This window comes from Perognathus longimembris, chromosome 2 (assembly GCF_023159225.1).
Source record: "Perognathus longimembris pacificus isolate PPM17 chromosome 2, ASM2315922v1, whole genome shotgun sequence".
Classification (NCBI taxonomy): Eukaryota; Metazoa; Chordata; class Mammalia; order Rodentia; family Heteromyidae; genus Perognathus; species Perognathus longimembris.
Genome location: NC_063162.1, coordinates 82,677,708 through 82,696,409, shown reverse-complemented (window position 1 = coordinate 82,696,409; position 18,702 = coordinate 82,677,708). Strand labels below are relative to the sequence as shown.

Sequence of the window (18,702 nt, the reverse complement as noted above, 5' to 3'; positions counted from 1 at the left end):
GTTTGTTGGAGCTAAGACTCTCACTGACTTTCCTGCCCTGGCTGGTTTTGAACTGAGATCCTCAGATATCAGCCTCCTGAGTAGCTAGGATTACAGGCGTGAGCCACCAGCACCCGGCTAGAATGCCATCTTAAAGCATAGAAAGGGAAAGAATGCTTTTAGCAAGCCTTGTTTCTCAGTGTCTTGGTGACAACTTTGTGTGTTTTTTAAAGTTCTTTTCATTTCTAAGTGAATTTACCACCGACCTCTTGTTATTGGCTGATCTGCACAAAGAATACCTTGTTTCAACTTCATAGTTACAAACTATGTTTAGTTACTCCTATAGACATCATTGAAGACAAAACTAAAAAGCTTGAAGGCAAAGGCTTTGATTTCTTTTTCCAACTTTTTTTTTTTTTTTTTTTTTTTTTGGTGTTGGTCCTAAGCAGGACATCCTGCTGTCACTCAACTTTTAAGTGGTGCTCTATCACTTAAGCTGTACTTCCAGCCAGCTTTTTCCTGGTTAATTAGAGATGAGTTTCTATGGGCTTTTCTGCCTGGGCTGGCTTTACATCATGACCTTCCAGCTCTCCCCCTCCTGAGTAGCTAAGATGACAGGTGTGAATCACTGGCATCTTTAGCCTAAACTCAGTTTAGCTTAAACTATCTTCAGTCACCACGAGAAGGTGAACAGTGGAAGTCAGAAGGGAGGATTACTTTCTCTACTGCCTTCAATTTCCTTGGAATGGATGGCCAATGGAGCAGGTAAGATTTTTGTGTGGAAAGTTCTCTGGAGATTTGACATTTTCTGGTCCTCGACTGTATAAATTAAGAATGAATGCATAGATTTCATTATGCAACAATGAAAGATGCCTTCAACCTCATGTTAAGTTTTAAAAAAATGTCTGCATGGTGTTTGGTAATCATAGCAAGGGTCGTGACTTGTGTGTCTTTGTTTTCTCCTTGCCCTCCCGTGGGTGCACAGCACGTGTGGAGCGAGAGCGAGGACTGCCTGCCTTTCTTGCAGTTAGCACAGGATTACATATCTTCCTGCGGCAAGAAGACACTCCATGAAGTCTTGGAAAAAGTGTTCAAGTCCTTCAGACCTGTAGGTTTCCACTTGTCCCCGGCAGTGGTTATATTTGAATACCATGGGTGGTGGGAGATGGGCAGAACCTGGGATGACTAATTGTTTAACTTTCATGTACCCTGTGCTATAAAGATAGCAGCTAGTGTATGGAGCGGTTTAGTGAGGAGAGGATGGTTCTAGTTCTAGCCTTGCTTGAATTGAAAATCCATGTTGGGGTTGGAAGTAAACAGCCAATCAGAGATATTGGAAGCCTGTCTTGCACCTGTAACCCTAGCTACTCAGGAGGCTGAGAACTGAGAATCTTGTTTCAAAATCAGTCTAGGTAGGAAATTCTGTGAGACTCATCTCCAATTAGCCAGCAAAAAGCTAGAAATGGAGCTATGACTCAAGTGCTAGAGTGCCAGCCTTGATCAAAACAGTTAAGGGATAGTGTCTAGGCCCTTGAGTTCAAGACCCAGTACCTCCCCTCCCCCAAGAAAAAGACAGTGGAGTTTGTCAGAACCTATTTTTAAAGTTTATCCCTCCATGTTTGTGGGTGTGGACAAGGATGAAGATGGCTGCTGGTTTTATTCTTTTCTCTTAAGTAGAATTTGCTTCTTTCCTGTCTTGGGATTTAAGGATTTATATTTGTCTGTCAGACTGATAGTTTATTTTCAGGCTAACTGATAGACATGCAAAGTGAATATTAACCTTACTTTTGAAGATTTCCTACCTTCATTGGAAGTGTAAAGCCATTACCAGCATTACAACATTCCTGGCAACTTCAGTTCTCAGCTCACCATAAGTGCTCTGTATGTTCAACAGCATTTGCTTTAGAATTTGTGCTTATTTCTTAAACCTGTGTTGTGTGTGTGTGTGCACATGCATGCCTAGGGCTGAGGCTGGGGCTTGAACTCAGGGCTTGGGTGCTATCCCTGAGCTTTTTTACCCATGAGCCACAGCTCCACTTTTGGCTTTTTTTCTTTGAGTAGTTTATTGGAGATAGAGTCTCATGGACTCTTCTGCCTACACTGGCTTTAACCCCCACCCCACCCCCAATCCTCAGTTGTCAGCTTCCTGAATATAGCCAGGATTATAGAATCAACCACCAGTGCCTGGCTTAAACCATTATTAACACTATCTGCTTCTCCACTGAAATTTTCAAGCTTCTCTTAGTTGCATAGTGATAACCTACATCTGATTTTTCAGTAACTTGATATTTGGAAGCATGTTTGTTGTTTTTATTGGGTCTCAATCCTTCTATCTTGTTTTTCTTTGTGTGTTGTGTCATCTCTGGTTGTGGGATAGTGTACTTGAAAGTTTTGATCAATTTCAGTCTATGACAACAGCATGTTTATCTTGAGAGGACTACAGTTAGCCCTGCCAGATCTTGATTGGACTGTCAGCCAGAAACCATTTTCAACAATTGAAGAATGGTAATCTTTCAGATCATTCAGGAGATGACAAGCTATGCTGCAGATCTGGTCTCTTCTAATTTATCCTTGTCCTAGGAGTGTGGATCTTCGGGGAATCCCAGCTTAAATTGAATACAGTTTAGTATGGTTCTTTGGAGGACCCTAGGCTTTTGCTTTGGTCTCCTTGACCCAGACTGAAAAATCAAGTTCTTTGGCTCTTTCCTCTAAATTATCAAAAGCGCTCAGGATGAAGCAGCTTTTTGTGTTAGGCTTACTTCCACAGGTTTTAATTTTTCAATATGTTTAAGAAAGTATTTCTGATATTTAACTTAATACAATTTCTCTCATATTTTAGTTGTTCTCAGTGAAAGAATTAGCCATTAGGGGGAGGGAGGGGGGCATGAGGGACAAGGCAACAAACAGTACAAGAAATGTATCCAATGCCCAACGTATGATACTGTAACCTCTCTGTACGTCAGTTTGATAATAAAAATTTGAGAAAAAAAAAAAAAAGAATGTTAAGGGCACTGAAAAAAAAAAGAATTAGCCATTATAAAAAATGGAATTCCAGTGGTTTTTATCATAATGTCTGCTTTGTATCATTCATCCAACTAGTTCATTTTTTGTTTGCTAATTTTCTAAACTAGTTTGCCTTATTCAAAATTGACATGTGACTTTAAAGCACTTTTCTTCAGTAAGCCTGTACTGAGTACTAAGCCTGTACTATTCCTGTGCTGGCACCATTTCCTACCTTAGTCCTACCACTTAAACCAAACAGGTGAGCCTCTGAGATAGAAGAGAACTTGCTGTTACACAAACAAGTACATTGTATGCTGAGAAGGAAAGAAAGACATGTGCACTGGGTAAGATGCATTAGGGGGTCATGAAATTTATTTGATTAAGGAATCAGGGGAGATTTCTCTGTGTAAGTAGGATTGGAGTAAAACCTTGGGAAGTTGGGAATGGGACATGAGGAAGTCGGGGGAGAGCAGTGTAGAGAACTGAAGGCCTCTGAGGTGAGGATGGACACAGCTCCATGGAGGGAGGCCCCAACATGGCTGAACAGGAGGAGATTGGAACCCTTGAGAGAGGAGCCCAGAGACTATCGGTCCTTACAGTTGGAAGGGGGCGTGGCTGTACCTCAGAAGTAAGCGATCATGACTGATGAGATCAAAGCCAGAAGGTTTGATTTTGCCATCTGAAAGGCTCCTTCTGCACATTGCAGTTAGAGGAAGCTGGTAGGGGCAAGAGTGTGGCCAATTCAGCAGTTAGTACTTTCCTCCAAGCTATTGAAATGGGGGTCTTCACTCAGTAGAAGTGGAGACAAGGTCTCAGATTCTGGAAATACCTTAAAAGGTGAGCAACTAGACCTGCTTGTAGACTGGAAGTGGAATGTGAGGAAATGAGAGAAGATGATGACTGAGTCTATTCTCTGAGCAATAGAGGAACTAATATCTGGAGAAGAATGTGGGAAGAAAAGTTTAGGGGTGATTCTGTCAGCGCTTAGCCTTAGACATGTTGATATTTGAAATGCCCATTAGAAACTCAAGGAGACACCTGTAGGCAAGCAAAAAATGTTAAGAATTTTTTTTCAAGTACTAGGTTTCTAAACTCAGAGTTTCTGAACTCAGGATCATGTACTTAGGTACTCAACCACTTGGTTGAATGCCCCAGGTATGTGTGTTTGTGTGTGTGTGTGTGTCTGTGTCTGTGTCTGTGTGTGTCTGTGTGCATGCACACGCACAGTCCGGAGGCTTGAAATCAGGCCTGGGCACTGTCACTGAGAATTTTTTTTCCTCAAGGCAAACACTTGAAGCACAGCACCACTTCCAGCTTTTTCTGAGTAGTTTATTTTAGATAAGAGTGTCACCTGCTTTCTTGCCTGGGCTGGCTTCAAACTGCAATCCTCAGACTTCGGCCTTCTGAGTAGCTAGGATTCCAGGTGTGAGCCACCAGCACCCAGCAAGACCTTTTTGCTTTAGTTATTTTTTCAAATACCGTCTCTTGTTATTCTTGGGCCTGCCTAGATCACAAACTTTCTATACATACTTCCCCAGTAGCTGGAATCCTGGCTTTTTTATGGTTGAGGTGGAATTGTGTTAACTTTCTGTGTGTGTGCCTGAGCTGACCTTGAACCACAATCCAGGCAAATCTCTGCCTCCCAAGTTTATGAAGGTCATCTATACTGGCAAACAAAACATGTAGAAGTGACACGCCTGGAGAAAGTAAGCTCCAGCCAGCATCCTTTTGGCTGATTTTCTGTTCTGAATCTTTGTTGTTGTTGGTGGTGGTGGTGGTACTGGGGCTTGAACTCAAGGCCTGAGCACTGTCCCTTAACTTTTTTGCTCAAGGGTAGCACTCTGCCACTTGAACTACAGCTCGCCTTCCATTTTTTTCCCCAGTTAATTGGGGATAAGAATTTTATAGACTTTCTTGCTGGGACTTTCTGGGCTGTTTTGAGCCTGGTGCCTCAGATCTTAGCTTCCTGAATAGCTAGGATTACAGAAGTGAACCACCAGCACCTGGCTCTGAGTTTGGAATTTTGATAACTAAGTAGCTACATGTAAGAGAGACAAAAAATGGTGCCTAAACCATCAAAAGCATAACTAAAAGGAGTTGGATAGGTTGTGGTTTTTTCTCAGATAAAGCTGTGTGTGTTATAGAAACAGATTTGATTACATGATGCTGGTTTTATTAATAAAATGGAACAACCTTACATTGTAGACTGACATACTTCTCATAAGGAGCTGAGGTCCTGAGCAGATGCAGTACTCCCTCTTGTGGACAGTTTTATGTACTGCATGCTCTCTGCTTGACTTTCCCTCTGGAATGGTCAGGTGGGAGTCCCTTTCCCAGAGTTACCATAGGGCCAAATGCATGAGAACTTTTGGGTTTTCCCCCAAAGTATGTTCCCTCATTGGATGAGATCAAGTGTAACAACCCCTTACTCCCACGGGACTGTAGAGGTAGTTTAGTAGGGAGACTTGCTCCCCTTTCATTCCCACTGTACAAGGCACTTCTTCCCAGTGATGCTGTTTGCATTTAGAAATCATGCACAGGAGGGATTCATCTACTGTTGTGGTAGTTGAAAATACTTGTGGAGAAGTTCTCACTCCAGTGCAACAAGTTTATGATACTCATTGATCAGTGTGTGCAACCAGCTGCTCTTTCCAAAGGCCACCCAGAGAAGGAATGTGTTTGCCTGGACTTAGGACAGCTGCAACCTACACTTGGGATACCTGATTTTCAGCACCAGCCCAGAGCATTCCCTGCCCAGTGTATTCTCATTTAGAGAGATGAGGACTTGTATGTTGGTAGCTTTATGCTGCCCTCTGGGGCTTCAGGTTGCATAGCCAGCAAATGACATAACTAGGATTTAAAAGAGCCTCCATGAGACCCATATCATTGAACTTACTGAAGATAGATGCTCACAGTCATGAACAGAACAGTTACCTTCCATCTTTCTCAGTAACATACCACTGCATGGCTGGGGGTCAGACCAAACCACCACGTGTACTGCCTGTGGACATGCACTCTTCTGGAGCTTGTGCTCTAACCCTTTCCCTATTTTCCCTCTTCCGAAACAATGAATATCATAAGAGTTCCTATCCCTAGGAAATCTGTCATTGAATTTTAAAGGAGAAGTTATAACTCTTAAAATAATCCTTTTCTTTTTCACCATCAGTTTCTTTTCCTACTTGACTTATTTTAAAAATGCACCAAACTATTGACAGGAGCCTATTCTGAGGATGAAGAGCAGTACAGAGCATGCCCCAGTGGATGTTGTCAGGGAGCTACTGGTAGGAGAGACAGCCACCTAGCAGAGGAAAAGCCCGGAGTACAAGACAGAGCAGGCATTTTGCTTCAGGCATTCTGTTAAGTTCCATGCAGTAGAAGCAAATGAACCCCTTTTCTGCTCAGTTTATTCCACCATGCAGGTTCCATGAGTATTTCTGAGAGGATGTTTATGAACAGGAAATATTTAAGATGTTCTTCATGGACTATTAATTAAATAATATGGAATCCAAGATCTTACCATGGTGAAGAACTCCAACTCTCTCAGCAGGCTGAGTGGGTTAAAATGTTAGTTTTGTCACTTGCTGGTGTGTGCTGACCTTAGGCAAATTTCTTTATCTCTCTTTTTCTCAATTTATTCTTTTGTGAACTTAGGAGACAAATGATGATCATTACCTTAGGGTTACTGTGAAGCTTAAATAATCCAGTTTTGGTCAAGGACTTTGTATTGTAAGCACTAAATCAGTGTTAATATTGGTGTGGATAGGGTAAAGACATCAGGCAAAAATACTAGTGAGAAGTGAGCAGAGCCTTAGATTTGTTTTATTTTTGGTGGTGAAAGAAAACAGTTTGCTGAGAGATATCAATACGTGTTTAACAGAAGCTAGAAGAATTTTTTTTAAGGTATGAGAAGCTAAAACAACAGCAATTTTGACAAAGCTATACTCACTGAAGATGTTATCCAGATAGCTTAATCCAGCTTAATTTAGATATTAGGGGTACAAAGAAGATACCAGGTGGCCCTGTTCCCCCAAAGGGCATTCTACCAAAGAGCTTCGGGGTTGTGGATAACTTTAATTTTATTTCTTCACATATCTTATAAGTTTTCCTTGATGGTCACAAGATAGAAAACTCTGTTTAAAAAATGACATGATTTAAGGGCTGGGAATATGGCCTAGTGGCAAGAGTGCTTGCCCCATATACATGAAGCCCTGGGTTCAATTCCCCAGCACCACATATACAGGCCACAAGCGGCGCTGTGGCTCAAGTGGCAGAGTGCTAGCCTTGAGCAAAAAGAAGCCCGGGACAGTGCTCAGGCCCTGAGTCCAAGGCCCAGGACTGGCAAAAAAAAATGACATGATTTAAAATGCATTAGACCCTTGCCGCCGCCCGGCTAGTGGGAGGCGGCGCGCCGCGTCCCGGCTGCAGGGAGCGGGCGGCTGCGGAGCGGGGCCGGCGGCGGCGTCCTCCCGGCCGGCTCGCTTCCTCCCTGCCTCCCTCCCTTCCGCGGCCGCGGCTCGGGGCCGCCCGTCGCTGTGCGGGCACCGTGAGGGTGGCCGGGGCCGGGGGAGGCCGTTGCCTTGACGACCGCAGCATGCGGCCCGCGGGCCCCAGAAGAGCGCGCTGGTCGAGGGAGGGCCGAGGCCCATCCGTCCGCCGCCGCAGCCGCCGGGACCCGGCGCTGACAGACCCGCCCGTGGGGGCGCCGGCGGGATGCGCGCGCTTCCGGGCCGAGGCCCCTCGGACCCCTCGGCATGAGGGGCGCCGCGGCAGCCGAAAAATTCCTACTGGCTTAAATTAAAATGCAAAAATATGAGCATCTAGGATTGGTTGGAGAAGGGAGTTATGGAATGGTGATGAAGTGTAGGAATAAAGACAGTGGAAGAATTGTGGCTGTCAAGAAGTTCTTAGAAAGTGATGATGACAAAATGGTTAGAAAAATTGCTATGCGAGAAATCAAGTTACTAAAGCAACTGAGGCATGAAAATCTGGTGAATCTGTTGGAAGTGTGTAAGAAAAAGAAACGCTGGTACCTTGTGTTTGAATTTGTCGACCACACCATTCTTGATGACTTGGAACTCTTTCCCAAGGGGCTAGACTACCAAGTTGTCCAAAAGTATTTGTTTCAGATTATTAATGGAATCGGATTTTGTCACAGTCACAATATCATACACAGAGACATAAAGCCAGAGACTATCCTAGTCTCCCAGTCTGGCGTTGTCAAGTTGTGTGACTTCGGATTTGCCCGCACACTGGCGGCTCCCGGGGAGGCTTACACGGATTACGTGGCCACACGATGGTACCGGGCACGCCAGCTGCTGGTCGGCGATGTCAAGTACGGCAAGGCTGTTGATATGTGGGCCATAGGTTGCCTGGTAACTGAAATGCTCATGGGGGAAGCCCTATTTCCTGGGGAGTCTGATATCGATCAACTATACCACATTATGACATGCATAGGTAATTTAATTCCAAGACATCAGGAGCTGTTTTATAAAAAACCCCGTGTTTGCTGGAGTGAGATTGCCTGAAATAAAGTAAAGACGCTATCCTAAACTCCCTGAGATTGTGATAGATTTAGCAAAGAAGTGCTTGCATGTGGATCCAGACAAAAGACCTTTCTGCCCTGGGCTCCTGCACCATGCTTTCTTTCAAGCGGATGGGTTTGCTGAGAGGTTTTCTCAGGAACTTCAGTTAAAAATACAGAAAGATGAAAAGAATATTTCATGTAAAAAATCCCAAACCAGAAAGAATGAAAAGGAAAAAGATGATTTCCTTAGTGAAGAAAGAAAAACACTTGTGGTACAGGACACCAACAGTGAATCCAAGATTAAGGACCCGAAACTGTGTCAATTAAAAGCGCCCAAACCTGACGGAGAAAAAGTCAGCCGAGCCTCGACTGCCAGCGGCCTCCTCCTCGACCGCAGCGGGACCCGCCCCGCCAGAGCCGCGCCCCGCACTGGCCTGGGGGAGAGCCCGGCCCCCACCCCGGCCCCGGGCCTTGCCATCCAGAGCCACAGAGTGGATGAGAAAACTAAGTATTGCATTCCAGTTGTTAAGCCAAATAAGCACTTTGACAGGAGTTTACAACTTGAACGTGGCTACTACACCAGTCACCAGGAAAGGAGGTGAAGATTATTAGTGAGTGGAGAGAAGACCCTTGGAGTCTTCATGAAAACTAGTACAGGCAGAAATAAGCCTAAACTTCCTTCAGCTTCTAGTTTGAAAATCAGCACATCTGTCCCATTCTTTATGCCCTAACTCTGAGATGTGAATAAACATATAATTATAAAATAAATAAAATAAAATGCATTAGACGTTCTCAGAGTATGAGCATGCCAGGCAATGACATCATAGAAATTCCATCATAGACTTATTCAGGCAGGCAGGGTACATTTTCACCTCAGAGTCCTTAGAAATGTCCCAGAGGAGGGAGTTGTGCTCTTGCAAATTGCCCTTCCTCAGTAGTCCTATCTTTAAATTGGAGGAATTAATCTGTTTCACTGTCTTGTGGATTACTGGGGAGTTTCTGAGTCAGACTGAGTATACAAAGAAGTGTCAGAATTCAGCCACTCTGCCCAAGTTGGCCTCTGTTTCTGGCTTGTGTATGGTTTGAAGATACACACGGCCATCCTCCTGCCTCAAGGACTCCATTCTGCTGCCTTCCAAGCACCTCTTTCACTAGATCACTGATTCCTTCCTTGTTTTTCTCTCACTCCTGGGACATTATATCCCAGAAGGACTTGGATGCAAATGGCAATGCCATCAGCAGGCACTGTTGCTGGGGTCATGTGTTTTTCTCACTTAAGTGACTGTCAGTTACTGGCTGTGCTAGATGTTGCTGGGGGTTTTTAGCCTCCCGCACTCTCCTGTCCTGCAGGAGAGATGGGATAGCACACCCCACATGGATGGGTCCAGGAAGAGGATAAGAGGGCTGACAGACTGCCACCCTGCCCCCCTCTCAACGGAGGACACACAGTCCGGGAGCCAGTCAGCGCTAAGACTCGTTTAATGTCAGCAATGAGCTGTTCTTTTAAAGGGGCCGGAGGGTGGCGGAAGGGGAGGGGTACGTGCACCTACGTAGGGACTGGGATATGATGCCTGAGCTGTCCAACAGGGTGGAGCTCTGAGAGACCTCCCTAAGGGGCAGCCTACATCTACATCACAGCCCACAGGACTGCCTCTGGGTTCACCACCAGGCGCCATTTTGGCTACACATGATCCCAAGGCTGGGAGGCGGGGCCAGCTAGAACCACCTCTTAATGATGCAAGGCATCCAGGCGGTGTGCCCCACAAGATGTCACATGACTGAGCTAGATAATACACAGTGGTGATGAGTCTCAATAGTGAGGACCGTGCTATTCCATTTTTCCTAATTTTTGTTTTAATTTGGTGTGTGTGTGTGTGTATTGGGACTTGAACTCATGGCCTTGGCACTATTCCTTTGCTATTTTTTCTCAAAGCTAGCTCTCAGTTCTATTTCTGTGGTCTGGTTATTAGCCTGGAATAAAAGGATTTACCTGAGTGAGGCTGCCAGAGGGGGTCCTGAAAGGTCAAGAAAAAAAGTACAAGTGTGAGTTTGAATAAATTCCACCCAATTCTATTCATTTAAATTTTATCATTTTCTTTTGTTTTGCTTTATTTTATAATATTGCTATCTGCTTGCATTATGATCTTGTCCTTTTCACAAAGGGCAATAGCTCCTAAAAAATAAGAGAACATCTACTACTCTTATCCATTCATTTCTGCATGGTATTGCAACATATTCAAACAGACCAGGATTCTATTATGGGTTTCTTGGTACCTGTAGCACTGTGGGCCATTAAGACAAACATTCTCAATCCCCCCAAATGCTTTAGTCTGAGTCAGGTTCTTGGAACAGGAATGTCTCGTTACCTGGGAACTGGTTGGAAATAAAGAAGCAAGTCCCACCTGAGACTCACTGAGTTAGGATCTACATTCTAGGTAGTTTACTAGGTAAATAACACACCAAGTAAAGTGTGAGAAATATTGCTTCAGGGAGTTTCTTTAAAAAGTATGCAGGGACCTTTGTAACTACGTGCTAACTAAAAAAATGACCACCAAAATAACAAACATTCATCAGGATGATCTCTCTTGAAGAGCAAATTTTATCTTTCACCTCACTCCCTAGAATCTGGAATTGATAAAGAAAAGGGGTGCTTTTTTCTTCCAAGCACATACAAGATTGGAACTCCTTATGCAGATAAGCTAAGATACATTTTTCTTTTCTTTCTTTTTTTTTTTTTTTATTGCCAGTCCTGGGCCTTGGACTCAGGACCTGAGCACTGTCCCTGGCTTCTTTTTGCTCAAGGCTAGCACTCTGCCACTTGAGCCACAGCGCCACTTCTGGCCATTTTCTGTATATGTGGTGCTGGGGAATCGAACCCAGGGCTTCATGTATATGGGGCAAGCACTCTTGCCACTAGGCCATATTCCCAGCCCCTAAGATACATTTTTTCCTGCCCTTCTCCAGACAACTGCATCATACAAGCTCTAAGGGTGATTACACATGTATGCCGTTGGCAGGGTCCACTTTGGCAGGCCACATATATATTATGAAGAATAATGACTCTGTCCAATAACGTGCCACAGATGGTTTTTGTGTATTTGGAGGGCTCTGTGAAAATGGTGACAATTGGAACTTAGTACCAAGTATTATTATTTTTTAATCAAGGCTCAGATTACTTGGTTTGTTTATGGAGATAGGGTCTCACATGTAACTCAGGCTGACCTTAAAATTGAGTTCTCCTGCCTCCCATCTCATGAGTGCTAGAATTACATGTGTGTACCAGCATGACTTTCTGTTTACTCTTTTCCCATCTGAGCAGTTAGGGGTTCAGGTAAGGTGGCAGGATAGTAGCGAGGCAATGTAAAGGAAGAAGAATGATTAAGTCTACACAAGAGTCATAACACAGGTAAGGTTGGCATCATTAGACCCACTCAGTGAAGTGGACTGAAAACAATCAGTCCTGGGACACTCACGTAACAAAGTTTTTGGGTCTTCTCAAATATGGGTGAAAATTAATTGCTCTAGACGAGTAGGTAAACAAGTAGTAGAAAAGAATTAAACACTAAATAAACAATGAAATGACAGGAGTGACAACATAACTTTCAATATTAAGCCTGAATATTGATGCAAGAAATAGGATAGAGGCTGGATTTAAAAAAGCAATGCCCAGCTGTTTTTTTTTCTTTTGCTTACAAGAAATGCACTGACAAAAATGAACATTGCTTAGAGTGAAACCATGGAAAATGATCATCTAAGCATATGAATAAAGGGAAGACTAACAAAAGAATATAGCAATTGTTAACATACATGTACCACCAAATATTGGTGCACCCAGTTTTATTTTAAAAAAACTGGGGGTGGGAGTTTGGCTTAGTGGTAGAGTGCTTGCCTAGCATGCATGAACCCCTGGGTTCCATTCCTCAGTACCACATAAATAGAAAAAGCTGGAAGTGGTGCTGTGGCTCAAGTGGTAGAGCGCTAGCCTTGAGCACAGAGAGGCTCAGGGACAGAGCCAAGCACAATGATGGTGAAAGATTTAAATACCTTACTGTCACCAATAGATAATTCATCCAAAAAACAACAACAACAAAATCAGCAAGAAGTTTCACAATTAAGTGACACTATAGACCAAATCACTTGACAGACATTTACAGAGTATTTCATTTTAGTAGCTATGCAATATACATTCTTCTTAGCAACTTAGGGAACTTTTTCCAAAATAGAATATGTTTAAAACCATAGAAGAGGGCTGGGGATATGGCCTAGTGGCAAGAGTACTTGCCTCCTATACATGAGGCCCTGGGTTCAATTCCCCAGCACCACATATACAGAAAACGGCCAGAAGTGGTGCTGTGGCTCAAGTGGCAGAGTGCTAGCCTTGAGCAAAAAGAAGCCAGGGACAGTGCTCAGGCCCCGAGTCCAAGCCCCAGGACTGGCCAAAAATAAAAATAAAATAAAACCATAGAAGAAATCTTAACAAATACAAGAAAATTAAAATAACCTATGTTCTATTAGACCACAAAATAAAGGAAGAAATGCAAAAGTCCGTGGACTCTAATGAGCATTAAAACATGACTTCTCAGAACCACTGGATAGAGCAAAGGCATTGCAGACAGGAAAAGTTTATAAGTACATCAGCTGGAGAGGTTTCAATAGCCTAATAATGCCCTTCAAGATATTAGAAAAATGAGAATAAGCTAAACCCAAAATCAATGTGTGGAAATAAATAACACATAATAAGGCAGAAATTGCTAAAATGGCTGCTAAAACAGTGCAAGGAATTAGTGAACAAAAATATGCTTGAAATGTAAAGATTGGTAAACCCTCACCCATGCTAACCAAAACAGGAAAGAGAATATCCACATCAATAAAATTAGAGAAGAAATTTCTATCACAAGAAATACCAACAAATATAGATGATCATCAGACAATACTTAAAAACCTTATGTTTCTAATGAATTGAAAATCTAGAAGAAATGTCTAGATGCATTTGGCTTTCTAAAATTGAACCAAAGAGATATAAACCACTCAAACATTTATAACAAGCACTGAGATTAAAGAATTAACAAAAAGTTGCTCAGTAGCTTGTGGCTTACACTTGTAATCCTAAGTATGTGGGAGGTATGGTTCAAGGCCAGCCTATGCAAGTGGCTTATGAGAGCCCCCTCTCAACTAGTATCTGAGTACACTAGTATGTACCTGTTATTGTAGCTACATGAGATCAAGAGCAATGCACTTTCATGCCACTCTAGTAAAAAAGTTTACAAGACCCATTTCAATAGAAAAGAGTCTGGGCATTGTGGCACATGTCTGTCAAACTAGCTATGGCAAGAAATGTAAATAGGAGTATCACAATTTGGGCTATCTCAGATAAGATTTTATCAAAAAAAGATTGAGAATAGAAAGTGTAGAGGTGGGCTGGGAATATGGCCTAGTGGTAGAGTGCTTGCCTCACATACATGAAGCCCTGGATTCAATTCCTCAGCACCACATACATAGAAAAATCCAGAAGTGGCACTGTGGCTCAAGTGGTAGAGTCCTAGCCTTGAGCAAAACGAAGCCAGGGACAGTACTCAAGCTCTGAGTTCAAGCCCAGGACTGGCAAAAAAAGTTCTGAGGCATGGCTGAAGTGGTAGAGTGCATGTGTATAGCAAGCATATAGCTCTGAGGTTGAAGAGCATAGAGAATAAAATTGTGACCATTATGCCTTTAACAGCTATTTTGCTTCTCTACCTTTGCTTGCTAACCCATGGGTAAGTGGATAGCTACTCTGTAACCACATGCCCCCCCCCACCCCTTTTGTGAACTCTGTACTACCTGACTCTGGGCATTATCTGGCGCCGGGACGTGATTGATTGTCCGCGCCCGAGCCCACTCAAGGTTGGACATAACTAAGTGTCAGCTCTCAGACCCCGGCCCGGACCAGGAGGTAGGAACTGGCTGGCTTCAGGAATGTGGCTACGTGACCACTCCTGGAGGCCCACCCTCAGGGTTAAGGCCATCTGACCCATGCTTCAGCGGGAAGACCCAGGCCAATCCTGAGGCGACCAGTAAACTAGGGCAAATGTCAACCAATCATGTACTTCTAACCAGGGGTCTTCCTCATCTTCCCTGTATTTGTCAATAAAAGTTGTGCTGGAATTGTGCTCGGGGCCTCTCAGCATCACTGGCAATGAGTGTGCGGTGGGGGGGGGGGGGGGGGGGACAGGGACCAGGTTTGAACTCTTAATAAACGACCCTTGCGGTTTGGCTTTGATTCTGGACTGATGGTTGTCTTTGGGGGCCTTAAAAAATCTGGGCATTACAAGGTCATACCCCAATATCACCAGAAAGGATCCCAGTGAGGAATAGCCTAGGACCAGATGAATTGCTTGCCTAATTTTCAGACTTTTCAAGAACACCAATTTTCCTCATCTGTTCCACAAAACAGAAAAGGGAAGATGTGTTTTTGTGTGTGTTCTAGTCCTGAGGTTTGATCTCAGTCCCAGATGCTGCCCCTGAGCTTTTCTGCTCGAAGCTAGTGTTCTACCACTTGAACTGTTTTTTTTTGTGTGTGTGTGTGTGTGTGTGTGTGTGTGTGTGTGTGTGTTTTGGTGATTAATTGAAGATAAGAGTCTCATAGACGTTCCTGCTTAGGCTCTCTTTAAACCATGATAAGGAAGTATTTTTTTATGTAATTATTATCCTGGTACTAAAACATGGTAAGGACAAAAGTATAGATGTGTTTCTTGCTGAACATAGATGCAGAAATTTTCAATAAAGTACTAATTGTAATGGAGTCCCTTCAAGGAGGGAACCACAATGTAATGGGGCCCGAGGGGGGTGGGGGAATCCCCCATCCCTCTGAGAGTCCACCACTCAGAGGCAGTCTCAAGTAAAAAGATGGGTTTATTGGGGAAGTAAAGAGTAAACTGACGGGGACTGCGTGCCCTGGGCCACGCTCGGGGTCAGGTTATAAAGGCAAACACCACATGGTCAAGCTTGCCACACGCAGGTGGCCAATGAGGTTTCAACACTTACAGGACATGCCAGGTCACACGCAGGTGGCCAATGGAGTTACAATCTTCCTCATAGCAACTGTTTGAACCAACCTATCATTTTAGTTAGACTTGGTGCACGGATTGGGCGGGGCTCACATGATGCAGGTGGATATGCCTACTCATGGAGGGCACAGGTTTAACCTTGAATATTCTACAACTCAGGTGGTCAAGCAGTTTACACAATCCTATCACAGCTAAAGGGAACTTCCCTGGTTAGGGCAGGGGAGATCTTAGTGAAGATGGAGTTGGCTTCTGCTCTCTTTAATCTGAGATAGAGTCAATCTGACACCCCTCAACAGCCAATGATGGCGCTGGCCAGATTTGACCTCCATATTACACTAATGACATTCACTACATTAATGTGATCAGATTAGTTTCACTTCAAGGCTGCTAAGATTGTTTAACATATACAGATCAATGCATATAATACAGCACATAAACACACAATTAAGGACCAAATACACATGCATGATTACCTCAGTAAGTGCAGAATAGCCTTTGGCAAAGTTCAATGTCCTTTCATGCTAAAAGGCCTCACTAGGAATAAAAGGACTATGTGGCAACATAATAAACATTGTACTAAAAGCAGAAAACAAAATATTTTCTGTAAAGTCAGAAAGAGACAAAGGTGTCCACTCTTCCCATTCTTAGTAGTACTGGAATTTCTAGCCAGGACAGTAAGAAAAGAGAAAGAAAGGGCATTCCAGTTGGATGGCCAATTTTTTTTTTATTGGTGATACATATATAGATATACCTGAGCTTTTAGGGAAGAAGATAGAAGTCTATATTTGGCATCTTGATGAGACATCTGCACTCTTCATCATATACTACCACATATATCCTAGATGTAGAGATATTAAACATCTCTGCAGATGTAATAGGTTTTTTTGTTTTTCTCCAACACTTAGATAAATATAGAGACTCTTTTAGCTTCCTGTTAAAACTGAGCTCTTTGGGGACTAATTCATGAGGGATTTGCATTTTTTTTAAGTTTGTTAAAAACAATCCTAGTTCACTATCTTGGGAATCTTAGCTGAGTTGCTATTGAATTCAAATGTGATATCTTTAATTGTCTTTCTGCCTTTTGTTTTCTTCCTACAGTTGCTGGGCCTTCCAGATGCAGAAGATGATGCATTTGAAGAATACAATGCAGATGTGGAAGAGGAAGAGCCAGAGGCAGACCACCCCCAAATGGGGGTTAGTCAGCAATAACTCCTCAAGCACACCTTCTGGAAAAGGATAAGGAGCCTTGTGGTACCCTAAGTGAGGTCACTGCTCCGGGTGTAGCCTTTTGGATTAGCACTTTGAGACGGGACATCTGGCTCCCAGCATCCAATTAAAATGAAATACTTTGATAATGACCACAAGGTCTCCATAAAGAGCTGTGTCATCACTTGAATTTAGGTTTTACTTCAGTGAAGTTTCTATGGAATTGTCTCGGTAGGCTTTGCCACTTTCAATTTAGAGTCCATTTTGTGGCTGCCTGTTTCTCTCTTGAGTTTATATTGGAGGATTAATATTCAGTGATTAGAAGGAAGAGAACTCAGAATGTATTAAGGATTTGTTTTGAGTTCTCACAAGTGTCCTTGCTGAGGAAAAGCATGGTAGAGGAGGTAGTCAATCTACACTTTTTATATACGTTTTAAGTGTTCACAAGTGAAAGATTTTGCTTATAAAGCATGAGGTTTAATAACTAATTGTTAAACTACTCAAGTAAAAATTCACATGCAAAAGCAGAAAAGATTGCTTTGGATTAAGATGGTAAGAGGCGAGGAACCTTGGGAGAGCGTCTCCATTACTGAGTTACTTGGGTACGTAGCAACTGGTTCCTGGTTAGGTGTAAATTGTTACTTGCATGGTCAGTGGTTTCAAAACATGCCAATTACAAAGCCACTTTAAAAATCTAATAATGGAAAATATAAAGGGTATGAAAGACATAATTTACTGATTTTTAAAAATCTGTTTATGAAATATCTCACATATAAAATGAAACATTTACCTTCATAATAAGATAGCAACTTATGAAATCATGAAAACACCCAGAATCCAAATAAGTGCTACTTAAACTTTGAAGCCATAGATAAATTTTTAAAAAGGAGAGTAAAAAATTTAAAAATTATCATGGAATCCTTTACTTTCTTAATCTTTTATTCTTTAAAAAAAAAAAGGTCAAGAAAAAGTTCCCTGTGTAATTTATTTAAATTATACCCAAGTACATTAAGGTACCAAATGACAGTAAATACTTAAAGTGCATGAAAGTAGGAAATTTCATCATAGAGTAGCTTGTTTAAAAGAGGGTGTTGTAATGAAAAAGATACTTGGGCCAATCCATGGCTATCATTTAGCCATCAATCATTTAGACATCTTCTGTATTCGTTTTCTTGGATCCTCTGCCTCTCTGGTTCTAGTAACTTAGGATGTGGAATTCCTTCTCTACAGCACTTGATTTCTCTAAGTTTGGAAGGTCTAGGCCATTGACATTTGGATTCAAAATGAAACAGGAACCAAAAAGCTCTATAGCAAAGGTCACTGAACCCATGGGAGTTGTGTATCTTCCAGGCATGTGAGGGGAAATTTGCTTGTCTCAGCATTTTCTGTTTAATTCAATGATGCTCTGAAGTTTGACTGCTTGTGGTCAAAAAGTGTACTGTAGTTTTTAAGTCATGAAGTAGAATAACACACTGATTTCCATCTATGCTTTGGAACTCACACTTTGTTTCTTTTCCTGGGAAAACATAAAGGTTAAATTCAAATAATAGGAATTTCCTTTAAGTAGCCTATTAGCAAAACCAGACTTACGCTTTTATCCATTTCATTAACCCAGATCCTGCCCTTTGTATCCCTGACTATGTTCCTACTGGCTTTACTTACTGGCAGGAGGCGGCTCTGTATTCTGTAGCTCCCACCCAGAGTTAGTGATCTCTATTTTAACTTAATAGGCTGTTAACAATGACCTCAACAACCTTAATGAAGCAGCTGAGTAGCTTCCTTCACTCTAAGGCAAACTAGAATTTTATACCTAGACAATTCAATCTAAATTTACCTATGTTTGGAAATGGAATGAACATTACTATAAAATGTATTTTATCAAGAAAGTATTTAGACTTTGACCAAATATACTTCCAATATTTTCATGCTAATACTCTATAAATATGT

At 42.5% G+C, this 18,702-nt stretch overlaps 1 protein-coding gene and 1 pseudogene across 2 annotated transcripts in view; both read left to right on the top strand.

Moving 5' to 3' along the window:
- Positions 1-17,701, top strand: part of Mturn (maturin, neural progenitor differentiation regulator homolog) — a 31,950-nt gene extending 14,249 nt beyond the window's left edge. Inside the window, exons 2-4 of one of the 2 annotated variants that reach the window (XM_048339597.1) lie at positions 965-1,087; positions 16,648-16,747; positions 17,128-17,701. In XM_048339597.1, the coding sequence (XP_048195554.1) occupies positions 965-1,087; positions 16,648-16,747; positions 17,128-17,192 (288 nt within the window). In that variant the 3' untranslated portion in view covers positions 17,193-17,701. Of the gene's footprint in view, positions 1-964; positions 1,088-16,647 lie in introns of both variants that reach the window. The other variant, XM_048339596.1, reaches the window with a different exon arrangement.
- Positions 7,689-9,238, top strand: LOC125346765 (annotated as a pseudogene).
- Positions 17,702-18,702: the final 1,001 nt, after the last annotated feature.